The following is a 26354-nucleotide window of genomic DNA, read 5'->3' as shown; positions in this document are numbered from 1 at the left end:
CTGCGCAGGTGCCTCCCCGCTTGAGCTATCTGCACCCATTGCTTCCTCAGAAGCAGACTATCACATGGTCCATAGATATAGATATATATGTATATAAAATCATACTGAATTTTCACAGGCAGGGTGGACAGGGAAGCAACTGTAACGAGACCAGAGCGGAATCTGTGTAACCCCCCCCCCCCCCCCCCCCCGTGTAACCCTCCCCCCGCCCCGTCTCTCGCAATCAGCAGCAGTGCCCGGGGATAGAGGTCGAGAAGGAAGGCGAGGTGACTTGTATTGTTATTGGCGTCGCCGCCTTAATTACCGGCAGCGAAACCCAAAGAAAACAGGCCCGACAAGTTCAAGGCCCCACCGGTTCAGGCACACGTGTTCTCCTCGGAGACGTCTCTCGCCCCCTACTGGCGACAACTACCTAGAGAGACCAAGGAGTGGATGGGAGAGCGAGGGGCTCCAACTGAGCAAGTGACCTTTATAGAAGTGAACAACGAGTGCTTATAGTTAAAAAAACGTAAAAGAAAATAATTTCCCTGACAGAGGGAGGCAAAGGATTGAAGGGGCAGAGAAGATTGGGCCTTTAGTCACCGGGTTGTTCTTTCAGGGATTTGTGGATTTTCGACCCTTCCTTTATTTACGCCTCATACTCGTGCCAAGGGCAGTTCCCCCCGCCTCTCGCGCGTCATTGCCCTGAAATTCACGCCCACATTAAAATTACCGATCTATATTTTCACGCCTATCTCTCATACACATCTCGTGCATCCACCTGGGTATCCAGATACATAAATTATAGGGCTTGGTACCCAGAAGGAAAGTTCTCATTTTATTGGCCTCTCAGAATTCGACCTGGGACTTGTAAGGATTGCCGCAGCTGACGCCCCGCCTCGTTGTACGAACTACCTCAGTGGACACCACTCTGTGTATTGGCTATTTCGGTCTCTATCTCGGCCTCCTCCCGAAGTATGAAGGCCGTTCCCGGAGCCCCAGTCTTTTTTAGGCACTGGGCAGTAATACAAGTGAGCTTTGGTGGTCAATTAAAACTGACCCTCTACGCACGAAATGCCATGCTCAGCCAGGCAGAAAGCCTTAGCCTCAATCAAGTGTCTCGAGGTGCGCATAGAAGCTAAGTTACTAAGACTGCAACCGGCAGATAACAGAAGGATTCTTGCACCAAAAGTAGTCCTATATAAAATACAAATCTGTGTACTTGACATGGTTGTTTAATTTTTTTGGGGGGCAGAGTCTGTAAATATTAATGCAAAGGGCGACTGTCGCTCACTCCTCCCCTCGCGAATCCGCTCCTCATGCCTCCACCCCACTTTTGCATCCACCTTCCATTTATGGGTTTTTAGATGATTATTTTTTTCCGTTTCGAGCAGAAGCAACGGGAGGAAAGAATGGTGCCCAGAGACTGCAGGCCATCAGCGACACAATGTCCAAGTCCCGATCTTCCCCTTTCCAAGTCTTTGTTTTCACTGGTGTGCGATCAATTGATCTAATTGACACGAACCAGCAATACAACTCCAAGAACGCAATGTGCTATTAAGTGGAAGGCCAGGGGAGGAAAATGGTGTCCCCGATGAAAAGAGGCCCTGTGGCAACCTTAGAGGAGATATGTTCCTGCTTGAGTCTCAGGGACGATGGAGAATGGATGACTAACCTAAACAGCCGTTCTGATATCCCCCTCTGTGCTCGGACTCAGTAATGCATTCAGTCACTCACTAAGTCTCTCAGTCTTAAATCTCTCACCTGAATGAAAAGTCTAAGGCAGTGGCACAACACAACGTGAGGGAACACACCAGTAAGATATGCTGAAGGCCCCCCCACACTCACATCAGTAGGGGCTGCACCCCCCCCCTTTAGTATGGTAACCCTGCCCCCCCCCCCCCCCACACTGCTGGGACTGTGGGGGGCTCTGCTGCCCTCCCTGGTCTAAGGGCCTTATTTAAAGTATGTTAGATGGGATATTCCGTGACAGTGTATATCCCTTCGATCATATCACTAGTGCATTATAACCTATGGCACTTGTAATACAGTGGACAGGATAGCTGGCAAGTTTGGGCCTGAGTGTCCCATCTGCCACTCTCTAGGTTAGTCCTAAAGCCGTTTGTTTCCTTTTGTGACATTGGAGGGGGTGGTCTTGTAAAGAGATGGCACCTTTCCTTGTTGCCCCTTTTGAGATTCTCAATCATTGTGTCCTACAGAACACCATGCTGCAGGAACGGCGACAGGATCTTGAGCACCAGATCCGGCTCCTGCGGGAAGAGAGCGAGAGCAGCCACGGCATGGCAAACACATTCCAAGAGAACAGCCTCCTCCTGAGGAGGCAGCGAGACGAGAAGGACCTGCAGGTAAGAGACTGTGGTGGGATGGAAGTGGAGAAACCAGACCAGGGGCCTAGGACACCTTCTAAAAAACAGTCCCATAAAGAGGCAGTACTGTGAGAAGGAACTATCAAAGATACCAGGTGCATTTGTAGAGCACATCTTCAGAGCACAAGTGGAGGTGGTGAATGTTTATTATCATGCTACTCAATGGTTCTTATTTTATTTATGAATGACTGAGTGGATTCATCTGGATTTGAACCTGTGGCCATGCGGTTAAACACATGTTGGCAGTGGATGTGTTAGTCCATGGAGACACCACACTAGGCTGTCAATGAACATAGATAAAGTCGACATGAGTGCTCCAAAGTGGGGAAATGATGACCAGTAACACCACTGAACATAAAACAATTGCTTTGTTTTATTTACTAATTCAGATTTTTCTTCCTCCACAAACTTCCATTTGTAGCTGAACTCCGGAACGCAGAATAATTTTGTAGTTCATATGTGAAACAAAAACCCACTGGCAACTTGTTTCTTGATGAATACATTGCTTTATCAGGGTAATTACGGTTGTGCATTTAGAGTAATTAAAGGCAAAGGAAAAGAAATAGTAATTCGTGGCCCAAACTTGGTAGGAACCTGCGGTTCTCCAGGGGGTCAGGAACAGATTCAAGAAAAGAGACCCTGCTGAGGAGGCTGAAGCAAGACCTGCAGGTAAGGGACAGGCTGGGGAGGAGAAGACAATTGTTAAGGGGAGGGTGTGACACCTTCAAGAGGACACAGAACCAAGAGAAAGACCAAGACCTGTGAGTAAGAGACAGGATGGGGGGATGAAGAAGGAGAGACGACCAACAGGAGGACTCTCTACTGGAGACACAGAACGTAGGAAAATAACTACTTCTGCAGGTAGGGGACATGGAGGGGCGGAAAAGAGAAACTAAATAGAAGGACTTAAGGATCTAGAAGAACAACCTCTGATGAAGGGACAGCTGGGCAAGAAAGAAATATAGGTAAGTGGAAGAAAGGAGAGAGAATTTCCATTGTGAGGAAGGCCCCCTTGGAAAGAATCCAAACCTACAGAAAAGGCTTGCCAACACGGTTGCTTATATGCCACTGTAGATCCATGACAGATGAAAAGCCACATTTTATCTTCAAGGTTATGCAGGTGGGGGGCTTCCCTTTGTTTCATCTGTGCTCAGAGTATGCGTCTGGGGTAGGACAATGTTTTTAGGTTTTTATAATGCTAAGGCCTCTGACACTTTGCTAAAATGTGCTGATCTTGATAAGCACAGAGACAGTGAGTTTTGTTAAATGATCCTATATCAGAAGTTTGAGGACTTTTTCGTAGGAAACAGGAGTGTCTAAGAGCCAGATGCCCAAATCTGTTTTGCAAATGACCAAATCACGGGGCTTGCACCGTAAGATGGCTTTTAGGTATGCATTAAAGCTATTTTGCGAGGTGTATAGGTCTTCTAGGCTTGCAAAATGGGTTTAGCAACCGATACAGAATCACAATTAGGAATGGTCGAGAAAGGGGGGTCTTCCTATTTGCATGGTTGCAATGTAATGACATCTCAAGGAGGCACTAACTGATTTTCAAAGGGGAAGGTGTCCCCCTGTGAATGGTGTCAGGTGACCTCAGGGGGTGACCGGGCTGTGGGGTAGTAGACAGTGGTTCAAGGGACCACTGACTGCTCTACCTAAACTTCAAAAAAAAAAGCCAGCGTTCAGTTTGCAACCACTATTTGCAACCTATCTCTTTGTACACCACTAAGGTCCCCTTAATTTACAGGTGACATAGTTAAAGCCTGTTGCAACTGCTGATCATTCACAAGTGCGCCCACAATAGGCAGACAGGTGGCCACCGTGCATTGCATTCCTTCTGAAGTTCAAACACAAAACAGACGCCTCATTCAATCATCGTCCTTTGTTAGAGCACAATTCCACTTTCTTGAAGTACAAACAAAACACAGGAACATTCCTTTCAAAAATGTCTCTTTGTTAGCTCTGCATTCCATTCAGAAAAGCTGTGAAGAAAACTTCTCACTGCTTCCAGCGAGACATGCTTTCCAAAGAGCAAAATTAACAAGCATTTGCAATGCAATGGGTCTCGCATTTGCTCTACTTAGAGCTATTAGCGTTGAAAAGTCCTAACTGGACTTTTATTGCCAAATGAAAAATTAATACAGTTTTACATAAGCGAGCAGATGGCCACCATGTGCATGGAAACACACAAAAGGAAACAGAAGTTCGCTTGCAGTCAAATGTATCATCAGAAGTGCAATTATCCATGTAACAGGGTCAGTGTCATGCAAAGCACTCGACTACTGCCCAGCGAGATCGCGCTGCATAGGAAATAAAAATAAAAAGTACTCCAGAAACCATGCAGAAAACACGGAGCCTCGTATCTTTTCTGTACTTGGTCGGTGCACTCGAGGAGGGGTAAACAGCAGAAAAGACATGACGTATGCATGCCTTTCACAAATGAAGTTAAGTGATTTTTAAAAAGGCAAGCCCACGAACCAATGAATCTGATGGGCATGCAGTGGGCATGGTTAAAAGCCCACAGAGAGATTGCAGCAGGCTAGAGCGCTTGCACGCTTGACCCTAAAAAGGAAATGCTTGTTGTTTAAGTAAAAGCACTGCCTATCAAATAGGTCTGACATAAAAGAACAGTATTTTCTATGATTTATACTGCAAGCTATCTCAACTCTGTGTTTTAACAAGTTGTTCAGCCCTACGGTGAGTTGATACTGATATCGCCTCCCCCTGGTCTCTCCCTCTCTCCCTGCAGCTCCAAGAGACACATCGGGAGCTGGAGGAGGCCCGAGCAGTCAATCGCAGACTCCAGATGAGGCTGAAGGACTTGAGTGAAGAGCTGCACTTTCATGACATCAACTCGTCTGTCACCTCCATCCAGTCAGAGATCGAGCAGAGCGTGGATCTTGCGTTGGAGCCACAGGAGGTACCAGAGGTGAGGAGAGTGCCACCAGCTATGCCAGGCAGCACTGGTGGCATCAGGTGGCTAAGGAAGAGTCTTGTTTCTTGTCTATCTTCAGTTGTTATGCAAGGTTGAACCTTTCACCGTCAAGCTTAGCACACTATCACTGTCTGTGTGTTTCAGAGAAATGGAAGAGAGGAGGATGTGGCAATGGCTATCATGGAGGACTCTAAGTCACAGACAGCAGCTCCTCATAATAAAGAAGATTCCAAAGAGAAGACTGGACAGCAAGAGCCACAGCTCACAGTGAGTTTGGTAGAGAGTTCACAGGATGGATCTAAGTACCCCCGCCTATGGAATAGACTAGGGATACTAGCACAGGGATACAGATCCTGTCACTCCAAGGGCAATTTGGACAGTCTATGAAGACTGTCACCACTGGGTTGAATTGGCTCAGTCAAGTGGCACAAATGTGCAGAGTCTGAATACTTGGCATCTTGTTTAGGGCACAGAAGTTTTGACTCCATTTTGAGGCCTAGTCGCAGGCTCACCCATATATATGGGCAGTCCACTAATCTGGAAAAACAAGCGAAACAGAACTCTAATTTTAAGTGTCTTTGTGATCTTTAAAACATCCTGCTACCCAATGAAAAATGTGGTTGTTCCCAATTCGTGGGTGATTGCTATGACACAGTAACATGCACAAATCTGGAAAAATCAACAATGTAGAAAACCCACATGGAGCATAGGGGTGTAATAAGCTATGAGGCTTGGCTCCATACTTTTTGTGTACCCTACTAGAAAGATTTCATGTAAAGGTCTTGGAAATTGAACTCCCTTTGATGTTGAGAGGTCACAAAGTAAATCAGGGAGCAAATGCACCGTCAGTCTTTCATTTCACCATACCAGTCTCATCAGATGTTTCTCACCTTCTTTGTTCTTCCATTAGGATTCTAGCAAGGATACCTCTGATGTGAGTAGTGAGCGCTCACTCACTGAGCACTCAAGAAGACAGATGTACCTTACCCAGCGAGAACAAGACCTTCTGAGGGAGAAGGAGGAGGAGATCTACCGGCTGATGGACCAGGTAAGTTCCATGTACTACAAGAAAAAACAAAGATCACAATTATCTTACCAAGGAGAGGCAGAACTAGAGAGGGTACCATGGTCTGGACATTTAACTAGACAAAGACAGAACTAGGGATATGCATGGCCCAGCAATGTGTAAGAGCTCATTTTCTGAGAAACGTGGTAGCAAGATTGAAAGTTCCATGTGGGCAACTGAGACAATATCCACCCAACACGTTCTAACTAACGTGAAAGTGTGTTTTAAAGGAGTGCTGTCTAATGTCAAATCTTCAAATAAACATTTGAACAAAATTTACTTAACTAATGAACAGGAACATTTTGTTAGTTAATGAATAACAGAAATAAGGTTCAAAGCTAAACCAGAGATTCTGGATCGTTGTATTACTTAGATTAAAAACTATGAATTTGAGGCAGGAGGGGGATAAGCATTAAAATAAGCATCAACAATGTACTGTAGATTCATCTGCTGTACACATGTTCCCCTGTCTTACATCACCCCAAATTTGTGTTGGTGTTTAAGCTCCATTATGGTTTTAGAAAGTAAAAAAATGGACTGAATGGTGTCGATCATGGGTCGATACAGTCATTGCCCTGTGATCGCACCTTGGTGACCGGACGTTTTCATAGCAGGGTAAGGATCCTGCATGCAGGAAGAGTTGAGGTCTAGATGTTTGTCCGACATATGACAATGATATACTGCCTACCACTGCCAGCAACTGCCACTGTTCACAATTCCACAACAGAAGTCAACACCAGAAAAGAAGCAACTGGAGTCAAAACGCTATATCCACTTCACTAAATGTTATGCATTTGTCTATCCCAAGATTGGAGTGGAGGATGTTGAACTTGACTTACAACTGCCCAATTATTAGAATAAAATGAAACAATATTAGGGGCAGATCACCTGGAGAACAAGCCGACAAGTGATTAATATATGATCTTGTGCACTTGATAAGCAAAAGAACAAAGGTGGAGTCACACCATTTTGCGAACTGCTGACATAGAGCGTCAGACACATGAGAGGGGATAATGGTGTAGAAAGGGCTTAGAAGGGTAAAAACACAGGTATTCTTATTATAGGATTTACAAATAATTGTGTTAGATTGTGGAGGTTTCTAAGTTTTTTGAGGGAATAAGCACAACAGGTTCCTTACGTAGAGTGCTTGATAATCTACTGGAAAACTTCATGAACTAGTTGTTTTTATTGGTACAAAATAACAACGTTTTGCGAGAAAGCACCCATCACAGAGCAGTCTATGCGTAAGTTCATGGCTGGCTGCTTTTGCATGTGAATTGAGACAATTTTACCACCTATTCATCCTGTGGATGAGCAGGAATGATTAATATAATGAGCTCAGCTAGGGCCGTCAGTGTTTCCGGGGGTCCCTTGCTTGGCTCAGATAATGAAGAGCTATGCACAGTTGCCCAAGATCTTTATTTTTTGCAATAAATGCCTGTGTTCATATGTGTTGAATGGTGAAGCAGCTGAAACCCTCTTAAAACTTCAGACCCACCCGGAACACCTCAGTAATTTGAGATCAGTGTCACAGTTGACATTTATGTCCATGATATTGATAGAGTTCTGATGAAGAGGCTGCAGGATCAACTTAAAGGAAACTTACTGCTTAGGTCCTTACTAGGAGATCCCCCCACTAATCCCTGGTAACTCCTGAATTTACCGATCCTGAGGGCATCTGAAACTCAAGGAGGAGTAATTGGGCTTACAAGTAGGAGGCAGTGATTTACTGAGAAATCAAGAATTATGGGAGATCTGTAATCCTGCTTCTGATCCCCTGTGTAATTCCTCATTTATCCCAGTATTTAATTCAGAGGCTCCACTTAAAATACAACATTTGCGAATTTCCACAAATCTCCTAATTCCAATAGAGTTGGTCATTTCTGCTACCAGCCCCATTAAAGTTAAATAAGCATCAGAGATTGACAGTCAGCTTTTCCATTGAAAAAAGAACAATGAAACAGTGCTGATAAAGGCCTGAGTGCATTTGGTCCTAACATTAGTTAGTGGGCATAGAGTAGCTCTGATACTCCCAGATACGGTTGCGCAGTTAGATGTGGAAATAATCATTCACAAAACGCTGGGTCCAAAACACTCTGTGTTCCCTTTTGGTGTTAGATAGAGACCAGAGCAGTTCTTCAGGAATTGTATGGGAGGAGCAGTTAAGCAAATGGTTACTCAATACATCGACAAGACAATAAACCTATGCCCCAAATGTTTAAGAGGGAAATAATGTATTAAGTCTGAAATACAAGCGTGAATGCAAACTGATTTGAAATGTACAGGGATCTCTAAAGCTTAGAATGGACCTCAGGTAGCAGCATCTACCTACTGCTCGCACGGGGCGGCCTGTTTCACACAAGCCTTGGATGGGAAATGTAGCCCATTCGGAGACTAAGGGCCTGATTTATACCTTGCTGGAGTATACATACTGCCAAGAAGAAGGTCTACCTGCCCAATTTTCACTCAGGTGGACCTTAGGTTAAACCATGACGGAGACCACCCCGTCTCTACCGTGGTTACATTTCTCCAACAGCCCTGCAGAATAAGTTAGACGGGCGGAGTTTGAGGTCAGGTTTCACTGCCCATCTCTGCCAGGAAAAGCCTGGCAGTAAGGGGCAGTGAAAACTGCTAAATGCTCCTCTCGCCATGTAAGAGGACTCCAATGGCGAGGGGATCATTTTATTTTTTATTTTTAAAAAGAAATTCCCACTTCGGTATTTTCTTTTTTGGAAAACAAAAAAGAGAACAGTTTGTTGCAGGGCTCTGTCATGTTGACAGAGCCCTGCACCAAACTGTAAACAGCATCGACAGGAACCAATGTGATGGCAGTTCCTTCCAATGCTTTAGAAATGACTTTACGCTTGGCAGACCTTTCTAAATTTAGAAGGCGGCTCTTCTGTCAGGGTGACACAGTAACTTAGTCAATCTCTGTGACGGAGAAACGGGGTGCCCGCCATAATATAAGTTCGTCTCTAAATGTCACTTGTTACAGATGTGTCCTTTTTTTGACTACAGACTCAAAATTCTGCTGTACTGACAGTATAGCCCTTGTCAAAGTCACAAATCGAGCTGAAAACTTTGCCATTAGTTAAACCAATTGCCCCCGTTTTTGGGCTGGTCTGGTTACTACCAGGCTCCAACAAGGGTGGGGCTGAGGTCTTCTTCTCATCCTCTCGGTCATTGTAATTAGAAAGGACCTCAAGACTTCCCAGTCCAAACCATGTGTTCAGGGCCAGCATGGCTATCAAAATCAGCCTTGGTAAACATGTTCAAAGAAGGATCTCACCGCAGGGGGCCATTTCTACAATGGGGTCATAAAGGTATATTTGTTGGGTCATGGCAGGTCATCCTTGAAAACTGCCCCCTAGCTTGCAGCCAGTAAGTGGCCTTTATGCCAGTTCTTAGTACAAGTAGTCATTTCAACACCTGTACTTGACAGCACAATTATGCAGTGTGGCAGCGGCAGGTGGAAAAACGTCACAGCGGGGGCAGAGGGGAGCAAAGGGACAGGATCATTTCCCATAAAGACAAAAAAAACAGAAGCTCTGGGAGGGCACCACCATTAAAAAAGATCCGAGGTTAAGAGGAGAGGGGCAGTAATATCAGCGCAGGACAGACAGCCTCGCCTAGAATGCATCGGTGATTGTTCTGCAGTGAAATATTCTCATATCATTACAGCCCATGATGAAAATGCCTGAGTGGCAGAATGGTTAGTCTTGTCCTGCTTAACTACTGAAACGTACCTAAGACCTTTGTATCCCACTGCACCTGAGATGTGCCTGAATCTCACTTAACCATCCACAGTGCACCTTCCTCCCCATCTCCATCACCCCCACCCACGGCCGTCCCACCTGATAGTCTTGTGAGCTGCTTCCCTGCATCTATACCTACAGTGTAGAGCCTCTGAGTTTGAAAACAGCATATAGGTGCATGTGAACCTCACCAATGAGGGACAGATCCAGACGCACAGGCATGCACAAAATGAATCTTACCAACCTGCCAAGAAACCTAGGACATCAGCTAGGGACAGATCCAGCTTTATACAGACCTCCCAAACAGGAACAGTCCGAACACAGAAACGGGCTTTATCAACTTGTGGTGGAACGTCAGACAAAAGGACCTCAGCAAGCAGCGACTGATCCAGATCTAGAACCTAGTGCAGTGTTTGTGATGCCATTATGCCTATTTGACATGGGGTGCATCTGTCTTGGAGTCCATCTTGTTGCAGTTAACTTCCTGTCCATGAGCAGGAAGCTTTTGTGGTTATTGAAACTCTGCAGTGCCAGTATCTCCCTGTCTCGTCGTTACTCAAACATTATCTGTCTTCTGTCACAGATCACGATGCAGCACTTGGAGATTTCCACATTGCGTGAGGAGCTGGAGCGACAGAGAGTCCTGGCACAGAATTCAGACCAGGATAATATTGTCAAGCAGGCAATTTCAGACCGAGAAGAGGCTGTGGAAAAGTAAGTGGAGTGGTGGGTATAAGAGTATCTGATCCATGCCTATGAGGTTTACAAACATGATATTTGCGAGATTCTTACAGCTGAAAGGAGAGGTGCTGAGTCTGTAGAACAAAGATGATGTAGATAACAGATGCTTAATAGTGTGACTTTGTATGTATATGTGGTATTTGTACGGCATGAACCTAGCCACAGATTCCGAAAACTATAAAGGATCAAATGCAGGAATACAGTCAATAAGTAATTTGACAGATAGCTGGTTTGTAGACTGTTACTGCATCATGATGTAGTGTTCTTTCAAGAAATGTGTCTTCATTTCTTTCCTAAATTGGAGTGGCATTGGAGCAGTTTAATATGTTTCATATGCTGGATGCATAGGTGGAAAAGACCTGTTGCTTTGTTTTTAACATGTTTACACTTCTTTGCTCCAGTTTGATGATGTCCTATCTTTGGGTGTGGCTAGAGCCACCAGAGTTGGTGAGCTCGTCAGACCGATTGGCAGGAGTCTAGGTTATAGCTTTGTAGCTGATGCAGCTGGTTTTAAAGATGGTGCTGGCTAATAAGGAAAGCCAGTTGAGTTCCTACAGGATTGGGGTGTAGAGATCATATTTCTTAAGGCCGTGGATGAGTTATGCTGTGGCTTGCCAGTTGCCCATTATAGGGTGTCCATAAGGAGGCTGGGAGGTCTTGAAGTGGGATGATTTCACCATCCAGATGCACGAGTATGAGGGCTTAAGTAGCAAATCTGAGGTGGCATTCAGGGAGGTTTGGTTTCATTTTCTTCAGTAGAGACATTACAGCTGTTAGGAAGAAGAACAGTGTGCCTTTTTAATGCGAGATTGTATCTTTTTGAAGGTGGCTAGCATGTGAGGAGTGTGCATTTACATGTTGTGTGTGGGTCTTTAAAACAGCACTGTCAGAGAATTACTAATGAGCCGTGATGGTGCTCACCATGGTTGACAACATCCTTATATATGTCTAGGGTGAAGAGGAGTATGATGGCAGGTTCAGAGTGGTGTTGATTATATGCCACAGATGGCTTCTTGTCTCTACAAGAGGACCTAGAACAGAGCTTCAGAGAGGATTGGTGCTTTGAAGGAGTGCAGAGAGCACTCATACTCTACAGGGCTAGGGGCAAGTACAAGAACATGTTTCACAGTTTCTTTGGCTATATCTTTAAAAACGGTTATATCTATAGATCTACTGAAGGAACGTGAAGCATGATCCTGGTGCTTCATACATATTTTGCAATGAGGAGTTTACTGGTCATGATGAACTAAATGTTGGAGGGGGGTTACTTCAACCTAGCCACTCTCAAGAAACCTTTGTAGAGCACCATATAGGCCCTGGTGCCTTGAGGATTGTCTTGCTTGTTCTATGAAGCATTTCAAGCAGTCGAAGATGCTTGCTTTGCAGACAGTGCTGTGGTGTGACTTGTCAAATCCAAGAGGACAGAACTGGTGGTTGATCAAGACCTTGTTGGTCTCAGCACATTCTGGTACATGATAGATGCTCTGTTCCTGTTGGCTATGTTAGCAGAGCCCTAGTGCTGATACAGCAGTGATACTTTGAGGATGAAAATGATGCCGTAGCCTTCCGGTTCAGGTGCTGGTGCAATCCGTACCATACAACCCACCAGACCTCTTGTTCAGGCCTCAGGCAGGCCGGCACTGCAGACAAAGAACATGAAGCATGAAACAATGACGTTTGCATAATTTGTAGTGGATGAGCCAAGAGCAGTAGGACTGTCCCACAAAGATCATGAAGAGATATGAAAACCAAAAGCTTTGCTAAGATAGAAGGTTGCACTGATAAACTCAGAGTAAGCCACTGCCTGGTGTGTCTGACCAATGGACAGCAAGAATAACCTAATGAGCGATGGCAAAAAGTGTGTTGTGATTTCTCCACTCTCCCGATGGGGACATACACACTGATCCCAAAGGATGAATAATCCAAGTAACCATAGACAATTGTTTTTCAGTTTTTTAGAGGCTGGCAGTCGGTAACACACACCTTAATAGGATGAGCCTAGAGGTGGCATGATTCAGCTAGGCAATCGATTACAATCCCAGGTCACCTTGGTCATGTGCTGGGCTGTTTGACCATAAAGTGGAAGGGAAATGAAAATCTTTGGCAAAGTAAGTTGATAACATGAGTGAAATCGGGGGTGGGGTGGCATTGTGTGGACACCTACTGAGGCTGTAGACAACACTGTGCTGGTGGGAAGCAGAAATCCATGCAGAAAGTTGAATCTTGTCTCATTCCAACTTCAATGAAGGCTGCAGCAAAGGGCATCATAGCATTAGGGACCAATATGGAGTCATCTAGTTACCCATCATTCATCTTCGTTTAAACATCTCATGTAAGAGCCTGGCTGCTTGGTGCTCTGTACTCTGGATTATTTCTTCTTTGTTAAAGGCCTTTGACTTGACAATTTATTATTGAGGAGTCCAAATGTTCACACCTTTGGTAATGTCAACCAACCCCTGTGAACGGCAAAACTAAACCAGAAAGAGTTGAGGCACTGTCTGACAAGAGGTCTCCAGCCTCAGAACGGGGATCAGTCCCCCCTTCAAGTCACCTCCTCCTATCCTTGGACCTCTGACTTGCAGGTCCAGGAAAAACTACATTCAAAGACCTGAATCCTGGTCAAAGACAACGATTTTGTATATAACAAATGAATAGCTTGCAGTAAGCGAATTCAGCAGTCATTGCTGTTCTTATTGAAGTATTCAGTTCGAGTTGTATCATGGATACGGTATTGTGTCTGCCCCAGTGGTGGTATCTCTGGGCTAACTTAACCCCAAGGATTGAACATCTCATGCACATGCGCACTAGTGGCAACCACATCATTGTGCCGATAAAAAGCCTCGACCTCTTGGGCAAGGAGACTGTTGGCAGTCGGTACTGTGGTGCAGTAGTACGCATCTGCCCTGATGTCTCTACACGTAGCACTAGAGTCAGTACTTTTAAAAGGCCTACTGTATGGGTATGCCTTTTAAAGGTGAAGGGTGTGACTATTAAAAGGTAGTGGGTATTGTTAGAAGGTGGGGGGTGTTTTTAGAAGGTGAGACGTGTGACTTGAGAAAGTTAAGGGAGTGCCTTCGCTTTCCTATTTGGTTATTGAATATCTGAAATGTTCTCTATAGTTTGGAGTGACGTGGTATATGTAGCACATGCCTGATCATGCGTTGCCACGTTGGCTCGTAACATACCTATGGACACCTGTCTATACAAATGTCTTTGCAAGTCACTTAAATTCAATGTCCCGCAATTGCCTTTCCTGTATACACTCCAACGCCTTTGAGGCATAGGGTACGGAAAACGTAAATATATCAAATAAAAAAGCAATGTTGTGGGCAGAGGTGGAAAGGGAGGGATCGAGCAGGTTTGAATGTTTCAACAAGGCTGCCGCAACAAGGTGCGCTTCAGAGAACTCATAGGGGTCTACTGCTCTACCCTAGGTTGTCTTTAGGTGCAAGAAATTGGGAGAGACATGGGCCTTGGCAAATACAAGGGCTGGCAAGGAGATTTACGTGGGTCTAATGCAGGGAAGAGGAAGGCCTTGGAGTATCATGGCTAATGTGGAGGTGGGTGTGCAGAAAAACTATTAGTCCATATCAGTCCACATGTATCAGGCTGCTCTAGTTGGTGGCATTTGCGAATCTGCTGCAGCCACTGGATGGCAGGCGTACAGAGAGGGGGGATTTACTTAACAGCGAAAGGATCTGAGGGCTCTTTTAAAGAAGGCGTGGAGGCTGTGTTCCTTAGGTTGAAGGGCACTGCATTCCAATGGAGAGGTGCAAGTAGGGCCAATGACCTAATATGGACGAAGCAAGAGGGTCTGGTGGTTAGATGTAGGTTAGAGCCCAAGGAGTAGGAGACAGTTTACTGAAGAAAGGGGGACTGGTCATGGAATTATTAATAGAATAATGTGTCCTGAAATTACAGCGTCCAGGATTGTATCTAGAACTAAGCGGCTTCTCGTCTGAATGAGAAGGGTGGGGTATCTGTGATGAATAGAAATGAGTAGCAAAATTAAGGACTTTGTCCAGGAGTAGAAAGGAGTAGTGTGGAAGCACAAGTGAAAGGCAAGTAGAGCTAAGGAGAGTTTTGGACACCATAAGCGCTAACGGGGCAGTTAAGCCACATTTGGTGCTTGAAGACGCATTCAGGGGCCTCCTACTTCTTAAGGCCCAAGGTGGCCGACTACAGTTATCAGAGTGTAGTGCAGTTGCTTTGTAGGATGTTAATAAATGCTGGGCGTAATGCGATGTGGGGATAGATCCTGTGGATGGTGAGGAGGTGCTGGAGGGTGAGGGGACTGGGTGGAAGCAATCGAAGTGACCGCTGAAGTGGTCCCCTAGGTGTCTCCTAAGGGGTGTCATGCAGGGTCGGACTGGGCTATAGGGCAGTCAGGCAATGCCAGAAGGTCTGGCAGATCGGTGTGTATTCCGTTTTTTGTCCGTTTATGGGCCTGTTTTATGAGGATTTAGGGTTGATTTCTCTGAGATTACCACAAGCAAAGTCTGCAGCAAGCACAAATGGATAACATAGCTTGCAAAGCACCTATAGAGCAAGTGTTTACAAGTTCAAAACTGCCCTAATTTACAAATGTGGGCCACTTGTTTTAGCTATCTGATTCGCTACTGAGGGCCACTTTCTATTGGTACCCTGGCATATTTTATGTCTCAGTATAACCCTGGTGTCATGACTGACAGGAGTAAACCCCACCTCTTTTACTCATGGCGTCTATCTTTCCAGAGGATGAGAGCTGATGTGTGCGACTCCCTGTGCGGGATATGAGGGGATTAGTTATTCATTTTGGAGAGGGGAAGTAGAGAAGGGTTCTCAAGTCCTCGGTTAGGAACATCTGAAAGAGGAGATGTTGCTTGACGCTTCTGAGGACAAGGGTGTGGTGTAGACAGCAGAGATCCCGGAACAGAGCCCAGAAGGCGCCCACCGGCGGAGCTCGTGGTGTGATGAGAGGCAGCCGCGTAACGAAACTAGAGCCCCCCCCCCTCTGCAAATAATAGGGAGACCCCTCCCCCGACTCACCCAGGCCAGGTGCTGTCCTGAGGGGCCCCCTGAAGCTCGGGAGATTCCCGCACCGCGGGGACTGTGGGGGCCTTTGTTACGCCACTGATGGGTGGATGCATGAGGTAGAGCACTAAGGTGGGGCAGCAGTCACGGCAAGTGAGGACTCGCCCCGAGTATACGAGTATATACTCTAGTACCCGAAAAACGGGCGCGAAGCCAAGGTGGAGTGACAGCTGTGGTGGTCATGGCTAGGGGGTATGAGTTATGAAGCAGGACAGCCTCGTGCAGTGCCCGCTGCTACGGTTTTTAGAAGTCGTTGGCAACATGGTTGGGAGGTAACGAGATATGGGAGATATTGGGAGGCAGAGAAGTTGTCAGAGATAGAGGGAACTGGGACAACTGCCACAACTTTCAGATAATGAGCTGGTGAGGTAGAAAGAAGCGTGAAGCGAATTGGTAAATAGCAGTGGAAAGACTGGATGATGAATACAGTCACTGGAAATCAGTGGCGTGCTTGCGAAGTGCGCTTATTTGTTGGGTCTTAAAATGTTGTCCTCTGTTGCCATCTGCTGGTAGTATTTGTATATTGCACTCATTTAAACTTTCGGAGGCAATATTGACGCCTCAAAGCCTGAGAGGGGTATTTTGGGGTGCAGCGTAATTGCTCGTCTGTCTTCTAGTGGCGTAACACAGAATAATGGTGTCCTCCGGCAGAATTTGATGAGGGGCCCCGTAGTCTCGCATATCTCACAGATTTATGTATTTGCTTTGGGTTGAGTGGAGACCCATGAAGAGTGGGGAGCCTCTGAAGGGCACCTCACTGTCCTATACCCCTCCATATCGTACATGGCGCTCCTTAACCTCGTTTATATTCCTCCATTATGCAGTGCCATTGGAATTATGTGGCGAGGGAGTATCAAATTATATGACAGGGTTGAGTAAATTATACAGCAAGAAAAGGCACATTTTGCAACGTAATGTGGCACATTATGTGATAGCACTACTTTGTTATTTTTACACATTAGCACTGTTGCCTCACTACTAGCAGTTTAACACCCAAAACACTAAACAGCTGAAAGATGACCAGTTAATGTTTGTGAAGGGCCTTTACCTGTGTGGCAGCAAGTATCTCAGTTTTTTTGTAACTTTGGATCTGTTTGAGCTACAAACAACATTTTCTGCTGAACTATGCAGATTGGGCACCAGGCAATGAATTATGTGGCAAATCCATAATCATGCAGAAACACTGTGGTAGCAGAATTGCATAACTTTAGTGGCCCTGCCCTTCTCTCTTTTACCCGGTCACTGCCTACGCCTCCCCCCTCTGCAGTTGCTATAAATAATTCTCCTGCCTGTTCCCTTGCTCTGTTCTTCTTCTCTGTTGCTCCTATTCCCTCTCCAGGCTCTGTCCTATCCTTTCTGTTGCTATTCATGTGTCATACGTCTGATGTTTTGTGCTCTTTCTCTCCTTTCAGACTAACTCAGATGAAGCTGGATCTGGCCCAGTGCACGCTGGAGCGGGACTCCATGAGTCGGCAGCTGATGAGTGCCATCCGTCAGAAGGTGGCGCTGTCTCAGGAGCTGGAGGCCTGGCAGGTGAGAAACATGAGGAATGTGCTTTGACCTAAACCCGGGTCACTGCTTTCACAAGGTGGCATGCTGTATGCATTAGTCAAGAGCATTCTTGCTAAAAGTGCATTTGGGCTGGAGCAAAGACAGGCTGATGCCAAATCGGTTGGTAGGGATAGCTGGGTGTGAAGCTTATATTGTTGTAAGACTGGTGTTGCTGGAGCGCTCAGTCACGACATGTGACTGACTCAGCCCAAGTCCTACTTGCCTCAGCTCAGCAAGGTACTGATTTGTTTCAATAGTGCATAAGACTATAAGGGAACACTGGTAGTACCCAGCTTGTAGACGGAAGACTGCTTCTTCAGGGAGCACACGGACAAGGTATACACCCACACACAATTTTGGATCTCTAATTGTGTGCCACTGTTATACCTGAGCCACTTATTTGTATTTACACTAATTTCAGATCACCATTATATTATTTCAGATGTCTAATGGATGTCTAGTGGGGAAAGATATATGTATAAAAAAAATAAAGGTTAAGTTATAGTTAGGCTCACATTTTAAACATACAAAACTATAGAAATTCACCAGTTAGAGTTACCTCAAGTAACTATAACTTGTGTCCTAAGGTAACTATAACTTGCACCCCGCCATGCACAGTTTTTTCATAATTTTTTTTACTGCAAATATTACATTGATATTATCAATGAAGTTATCAAAGATGTCATGAGTGCCGTAATTTGTGGTTTAATTAGCAGTTCATGATGAGGGCATACGTTCTAGTTACTTAAGGTAACGCTAACTGGTGAATTTCTATGGTTTGTACGTTTAAAATTTGAGCCTAGCTATAATGTCCCTGTAACCTTTCGTTTTTAAGTGAATTTCTATGTTTTTAAACAATTCTATTTCCTAACTATTACCTCCCTTTGAATTCCTATGTTTTTTTTTAACATATAGTAATTTTCAATACTGTAAATTAATCCAACCACTGCCGTGCACGGACCTCGGCCAGGCCCTGATGCCAAGCCCCTATAAGCACCCAACTGTGCACAGCCTTCACCCATGCGCAGCAAAGGTTGCCGGCAAGACCTGGCCTGCAGCCAGGCCCTGCAGCTAAGCCCCCTAACCACCCAACCTAATGCTGTGCACGGCCCTTTGGACCTGCATGGCGAAAGTTGGCCGCAGCCTCTCTGGGTGTGAGAATAGGGGTGAGAGTGTGTATCTGGGTATGAGTGGCTGTGAGAGTGTCTGCCTGGGTGTGAGAGTGCATACATCAGTGTTTTAGTTGGTGCGTCAGTGTGTGCACGGGTCAGTGAGTGGGTGCATCAGGCTATCAGTATGTCCGTGTGTGGATGTGTGAGAGTCTGTGAGTGCGTGCCTAACTGAGGGGGTCTGTGAGTGGGTGCATGAGGGTCTGACTGGGGCTGTGAGTTGGTGCATGAAGGTCTGAGTGGATCTGTGAGTGGGTGCGTAAGTGTCTGAGTGGGTCTGTGAGTGGGTGTGTAAATGTCTGAGTCAGTGTGTGAGTGGGAGAAAGATTGAAAGAGAGAGAGAGAGAAAGTGAGAGGGAGAGAGATAGCAAGTTTTTAGGCTTTGATGTATGATTTACTTAGAATGAGATATTTCTGCACAATTTGAAAAGAAAAAATTATTGAAAAAGAGTAAGATCACCTTTGAGTATGAGCCTTAAACATTTTTCCTTAAAAAAATAGGGTATGATTCCGTCTGGACTCAAACCCTGAACCCTCAGTGGGAAGGTCTGTGACTTTCATACTGAGCTATTCAATTTGTTCTTTTTTTAATTACATTTTTTTTAGCCCTTTATGAGCTATCTGGGATCGCAGGGGAGCCCTCAAGGGCTCCCCCGCGGTCCTTATATGTTTTCCTTTAAAAATATTTTTTGATTTTAGAAACAGCTCTTTATGGGCTATATGGGTCCGCAGGGGAAGCCTAAAGCCACCCCCCTCGGTCCGATTGCTTCAGCAGCCACGGAGCTACTTTCAGTAGCAGCTCAGTGGTTGCTGAAGCAAACCTTTCATCTCTGTTCTCGGCATGCATACCTGCATGCAGGGAACAGAGATAAAAGGCTCCACTTTTTGACAGAGGGACATGCTTTACAGATACCGTTGTCAAAAAGTAGAGTGTTTGCTGTGACTTGGCTGCAGCTTCAAAGCTACAGCCAAGCCAAAGCAAACAACTATGTACTGGAGATGGGTACCCTGGGACATAGCAGGAACCGGCCCTGCGGGGCGGCGATCTCCAGGGCCATCAGTGGCTCCACAAGGGGGGGCTGCATGGCCCCCATCTAACGTGCACATAGCCCAGGGAGGAGGTGGGCCCCGGGCCAGGGGGGGTGCGCAGCCTCCTGCTCATAGTTCTTTGGAGCCCCAGAGAGGTGGTGGTCCGAAGGGCTCTAGAGGAGGCCATTGGGCCTCCCCCACATATGAAATGCATTTTTGCCCCTAGAGGTGGTGGTTCCTGAGGCTGTGGGGGAGGCCATCAGACCTCCCCTGCATATGAAAAGCATTTTTGCACCCTCGGGCCGGTGATCCCCAGGACGTGGGGGCGCGCAGCTTCCCGCTCATAATTCATTGTAGCCCGATTCCTCAGTAAACGTTTGAAAAAAAAAAAAGCTTTTTAGCCCTGAGAGCGGGGTACCTTTGGGACCCCAGCACCAGAGCTAAGGGGTTAGGGTGTTCATACCCTTGCCTCTTTTGTATTTTTTTTTTTAGACTTGGTTCAAGCTGAGTCTCAAGATGGCTGCTAATACTTCCTGGTTTGAAGTGTTGGCAGCCAATGAGATCCCAGCACATGATCGGGAGAGGTCGCAAATCCTTCACGTCCCTAGATATACAAATTTGGATTTCCTTAAATTTCTCGATAACTACTGGGCATATTTACACCAAATAACAAAAAAGGGCTATTTCTGGACCAAGAGCTACCTTTCTGCCAAATTTGGTGTCATTTCATTCAGTGGTTTTTGTGCTATCTTTGGTCAATTTTTCCTATGGGAATTAACTTTGGAAACATTCTAAATTTCACCCCCCCCCCCTTTACATAGGCCATTTCATTTTTAGTTTTTCTGTACTATTAGGAATCCTGGCACGCTTGAAATGAAATAAAATATAATTCACCATGAAAGTGGGCTCCAGTGTTGTCTGTGCCGTGCCGCCGTGGTGCTGGTCCGGAAGGATGACCATGCTTATGAAGAATATATAAATATATATATATCACATATGTGTGCATGTTTAATATGGTTTAGGGGTATGTTTAGACAAGGGCTGATTTTTTATTTTAGACTTTAGGGTTAGTGTCTGCCTATTAGATTAAGAGGTATTTTATGACTCAGGAGTGTGTCTGGACTAGGTGTGATAGATTTGTAAAGATGTCTTTGTATATTGGGTTAAAAGTTTTTTTTAGAGTTTAAGGGTGGGTTTGTATTTGGGCCGAAGGGCTATTTTAGGAGTTTGGGGTACACCTAAAATGTTATTAAAATATAGAATTTAAAAAACGAAAATAACTATTCAAACAATAAAAAACAAAATAATGGCAATCAAAATAAGAGTACATAACCATATTAAACCTAAATTATGGTACTTAGAAATTAAAACTCTAAAATAATGGCATCCAAACTTAAGGTAGGGGAAATTGTGACAATCAACCGTTCTAGAACATCAATCATGCTCTAAATCTTTCCTTTCCAAATGCCTAATATTGTAGTAGCATTGTAAATATTGGGTTAGCACAGTATCATCGATGCTGAGCTAGAAAAATGACAAAGGCTTTCACTGATTATTCAGCAAAGTATTCAGGATAAGTCTTCTGCTACAAAAACAGACATTTGAGGTGGGCGGATTTAGAGTGTTGGTGGTGTTGTAGATGTGATCAATGTAAAGGAGAGCTAAAGGGGGTAAACTATCCACGGTTCTCTACTGGTTGTTTGAATAACTTATGCAGCACTTTAAGCCTGCAAGAGTTTGGCTTGTTTGAATATTCACAGTTTGCATCTTTTTACTGATTCATCCATGCCAGCCTTGCCATCGTCTGTGGCAAAGACACACAGCTAAGCTGGCCAAAGATGGGACTACCCAAACTCTCTTCTCAAACCAGTGACCGACTTACTCTCTCTGTCATGGTTGGTACAAAATGACCAGGCCACGGCTCTAGAATAGGATAGAGTGGGGTCTGTGTAGAGTGAGGTACACCATAACATAACACAGAACCCAAATCACACAAAACAACATTGCCCAACCAGAGATATGAACCTGAAAACAATAACTCTTATCATTTATAAAGGTCATACAATGACTCGAGTACAGAAAGATCTTTTTATCTCGAAAAGCAATGGAACTATAACAGCAAACGGTGTAAGAGTCAGATGGGGAACATGGGAATTAAAGGAGCCATTTGGAATCAATGACATCCTATTCAGTTAAGCTTCACATGGTGTTACAAACCCACTGCACAATTAGTTTACATCTGTCTAGATTAGCGTATGATGTAATGTTTCATGCAAAAAATGAAAAATAATGGGTGCAAACAAATTTTGTGTCCATTTTGTGAGCATTATCACAGAATAAAATGATGGACAGAGTGTCCAAACTTTTCAAACACTCACCCCCAGTCACAGATCTGGGTTTAATCCATCGCTATTTTGCTTGCCACGTCACCCCAGTTCGGACCCAGCTATATGCAAATCAGGCTTGACCCTGCTCCCAATGGGAGCGGTCCAACCTGAACTGCCAAGCCAGGTTCTTCCTGGACAAGATTCAAGCATCCTGGGACCGGTTTCAGGGTGCCACCCCTCATCAGCCAGGCTAGCTTGAATCCAGTGGCACAGCAAGCAAGGGACCCACGTTTGGGCATGCCCTAGCCACTTCGGGCACACAGGGCAATATCACAAAATAAAATGATGGACGGAGTGTTGAAACTTTTCAAACACTCACCCCTAGTCACAGATCTGGGTTTAATCCATTGTTATTTTGCTTGCCACGCCACCCCAGTTTGGACCCAGCTATATGCAAATCAGTCTTGACCCTGCTCTCAATGGGAGCAGTCCAGCCCGAACTGCCAAGCCAGGTCCTCCCTGGACAGGATTCAAGCATCTTGGGACTGGATCTGTGACTGGGAATGAATGTTTGATTGGTTCTGCATTCCGTCTATTATCTGTTGTTTTCACATTTGTCGCCCCAAGTGGGAAGGGTGTGCCCAGATGTGGGTCCCTTGCTTGCTATGCCACCAGATTCAAACTAGCCTGGCTGATGAAGGGTGATAACTTGAAACCGGCCCCAGCATGCTTGTTTCTGGTCCAGGGAGGACCTGGCCTGGCAGTTCGGGCCGGACTGTTCCCCTGGGGAGCACAGTCAAGACTGATTTGCATATGGTGGGCTCCAAACTGGTATGGCATTAAAAGCAAGCAAAAAAACTGATGGATTAAACCCAGATTTGTGACTGGGGGTGAATGTTTGATTGGTTCTGTATTCCGTCCATCATCTGTTGTTTTTGCATTTTGTGAGCCTTTCACTATGTTTTCCCATTAGCAATAAAGTTAATGGCATGAGTGAATGCAAGTTGTACTTCACTTGGAATAGATGCAAAAGTAACAAGCATTTGCAATGCAGTAGGTCTTGCATTTGCTTGAGTTAGAGCTATTTGAGTTGTAAATGAATAATTGGACCTCTCTTGCCACATAAATTGATCAATTGATTGGTACTCTCTGCCATATAATTCCAGTGGCCCTGCATGTAACAAAAGCACTTCCATTTACCTTCTTCCTCTAGCTGCAGTACAAATGAAAATATTGCCATTAGTTATTATATTTATTTGTTATTATTTTAGGGTCCCCCCAACCGAGTATGGGGGCTCAGAGATGACCTAGACAAAAAGAGCATATCATGCTGACCGTTTTGATGGTGGTCCCATTGTCTTAGGACCACCACACGGTGAGTTATGGGCAAAAATGTTTTGTAAATAGAATGCCCCGCAAAGCATTACGGGGTTAGTTTCTGGGTGCAGCAGATATTGTAGTATCTTGACTGTAGTGCGCAGAACAACCCCTAGATGCTACCACAATAAAAATAGCACTTGTAAGAAAAATGGTCATGTAACCATACGGTCAGCCCCTCAAAAGTGTAACCACATGAAAAAAAATGCCAGAACAGAATGCAGTGTAACCATATAATTAGCACTTAAAGGGTACAGTGCATTACACATTTTCAGGTGTAGCAGGTCTACAAGAATAATATTACAAACAAGGCCCTTAAAATACAAACTACTCCCAGCTGTAAAACAAAAGTTCCAGCCATGAGAGAACTTAAAAGACAATGAATGGTGGGACGGGTTATTTTTATGGGGTATCCCCAACCTATGGTGGTGACCCAGAGGGATGCGTCATGCAGAGCAGCGAATACTGTAGAATCTTGACTATAATTCTCAGAACAGCCCCCAGAGGGTGCCAGAATAAAAATAGCATCTGTAAGAAACATGGTCATGTAACCATATAGTCAGCCCCTGGAAAGCATAACCACCTGAAAAGAAAATGACAGAATATAATGCAATGTAAACATATATTTAACCCATAGAGGGCATAGTATATTACCCATTTTCAGGCCTACTAGAATAATACTACAAACAAGGCCCTTGCAACACAAACTACTCTCAGCTGTAAAACAATAGTCCCAGCCATGAGAGAACTTAAAAACACAGTGAATGGTGGAAGGGATTATTATTTTGGGTTCACCCCCAACCTAGTGTGGGCACCCAGTGATGACCTAGACAGAAAGAGCACTTCGTGCGGAACATTTTGAAGGTGGTCCCATTATCCTAGGACCACCACACAGTGAGGTATTGGCAAAAATGTTTTGTAGAAGGAATACCCTGCAAAGCATCATGGGACGAGTTTCCAAATGCAGCAAATGTTATAGTATCTTGACTGTAATGCTCAGAACAGCCCCTGGAGGACACCACAATAAAAATAGCATTTGTAAGAAACATGGTCAATATAGCAATATATTCAGCCCCTAGAGAGCATAACCACCTGAAAAGAAAATGACAGAATGTAATGCAATGTAAAGATATATTTGGCCCATAGAGGGCATAGTATATTACCCATTTTCAGGCCTACTAGAATAATACTACAAACAAGGCCCGTACAACACAAACTACTCTCAGCTGTAAAACAATAGTCCGAGCCATGAGGGAGTTTAAAAACACAGTGAATGGTGGAAGGGGTTATTATTTTGGGTTCACCCCAACCTACTGTGGGGACCCAGAGATGACCTAGACAGAGTGCTTCGTGCTGAACATTTTTATGGTGGTCCCATTGTCCTAGGACCACCACACTGTGAGGTATTGGCAAAATGTTTTGTAAAAGGAATACCCTGCAAAGCATTATGGGATGAGTTTCCAAGTGCACCAAATGTTGTAGTATCTTGACTGTAATGCTCAGAACAGCCCCTGAAGGACACCACAATAAAAATAGCATTTGGAAGAAACATGGTCATGTAACAATATAGTCAGCTTCTAGAGGGCATAACCACATGAAAAGAGGATGGCACAAAGTAATGTTGTGTAACCATATATTTAGCCCCTAGAGGGCGTAGTGCCTTATACATTTTCAGGTCTAGCACGCCTATTCCATTAGTAATACAAACAAGGCCCTTAAAACTCAAACTACTCCCAGCCATAAAACAAAAGTTCTAGCCAAGAGAGTTTAAAAAGACACTGTATGGTGGGAGAGGTTACTATTTTGAGGTCACCCCGAACCAGGTGCTGGGACCCAGAGATGACCTAGACAGAAAGAGTGTGTTGTGCTGAACAGTTTGGTGTTGGTCCCATTGTCGTAGGACCACCACAAGCTGAGTTATGGGTACAAATGCTTTGTAAAAGAAATGTTCCGCAAAGCATTATGGGGCGAGTTTCCCAAGTGCAGTGAATATTGTAGTATCAGCTCTCCTGCTGTGCCGGGAATCCCGCATTGAGGATTTCTGTCTTTTTTTCTGTTCAAAATGCACGACTTTGTTTATTTTTCAACTGGTATAAATGTAAGTGGTACTCATGTAAAGTGCTCCTCCGATTAAGTTCGTATTATATGAAACTTCAAAAAAATAAATAAATAAAATAGAACCCCCTCCTTCTTGCAGCTTTTGGGAGTAGACACCACAAAGAAACAGTGGCATGCCTAAATTCATAATTTTTTCTCACCACACCATTACAGTTTGGACCCAGCCATATGCAAATCAGTCTTGACCCTTCTCCCCATGGGAACAGTCCAGCCTGAACTGCCAGGCCAGGCCCTCCCTGGACTGGAAACAGGCACCCTTCGACCATTTTTGTATCACCTCTCAGCAGCCAGGCTAGTTTGAATCCAGTGGCATTGTGAGCATGGGACCCACGTCTGGGCGTAACTGTCCTACTTCGGGCGACAAATGCAAAAAAACAGACGTGGGTCCAGGGCTCACTGTGCCACTGGATTCAAGCTAGGCCGGCTGATCTGTTCCCATAGGGAGCAGTGTCAAAACTGATTTACATATGGCTGGCTCCAAACTCCAAACTGGGGTTGCATAGTGGGCAAAAGAAAGATGGGTTGGGATGCAGCCCGAGCGATTGCCAGTGGCTGAGATTCATTCAAGCATTCCATCCATCAACTGGTTGTTTTTGCATTTATGTGAAAGTGGGCATATTTCCAACCTTTGCCTTGATTTTCAAGGGGGAGCTGTGTCTGTTTTTTTGCAACCTGCTGTGGTAGATAGATTTGATGGCATCCAGGTAACAATTCATTTTGGAACCCAGACTGTCCCTATCAATTAGGGTATTTGCGGGTCTCAGCTCTGAAAAGCAGCTTCAAATAATGGCAGTATTAAACAATTATCTGAATTACAAATTTATCCAACAACAAGCTGGAGTCAAAC

The 26354-nt window shown here is 44.9% G+C and overlaps 1 protein-coding gene across 1 annotated transcript in view; it reads left to right on the top strand.

Annotated features, from left to right (window-relative positions):
• Window positions 1-26354, top strand: part of BICDL2 (BICD family like cargo adaptor 2) — a 90213-nt gene that overhangs the window by 53429 nt on the left and 10430 nt on the right. Inside the window, exons 5-10 of the mRNA XM_069244328.1 lie at window positions 2199-2345; window positions 5116-5295; window positions 5446-5568; window positions 6212-6349; window positions 10706-10836; window positions 17349-17469. Of these exons, the coding sequence (XP_069100429.1) occupies window positions 2199-2345; window positions 5116-5295; window positions 5446-5568; window positions 6212-6349; window positions 10706-10836; window positions 17349-17469 (840 nt within the window). The remainder of the gene's footprint in view (window positions 1-2198; window positions 2346-5115; window positions 5296-5445; window positions 5569-6211; window positions 6350-10705; window positions 10837-17348; window positions 17470-26354) is intronic.

This window comes from Pleurodeles waltl, chromosome 7, assembly GCF_031143425.1.
Source record: "Pleurodeles waltl isolate 20211129_DDA chromosome 7, aPleWal1.hap1.20221129, whole genome shotgun sequence".
Classification (NCBI taxonomy): domain Eukaryota; kingdom Metazoa; phylum Chordata; class Amphibia; order Caudata; family Salamandridae; genus Pleurodeles; species Pleurodeles waltl.
This window is presented reverse-complemented; position numbering and strand designations above follow the sequence as displayed.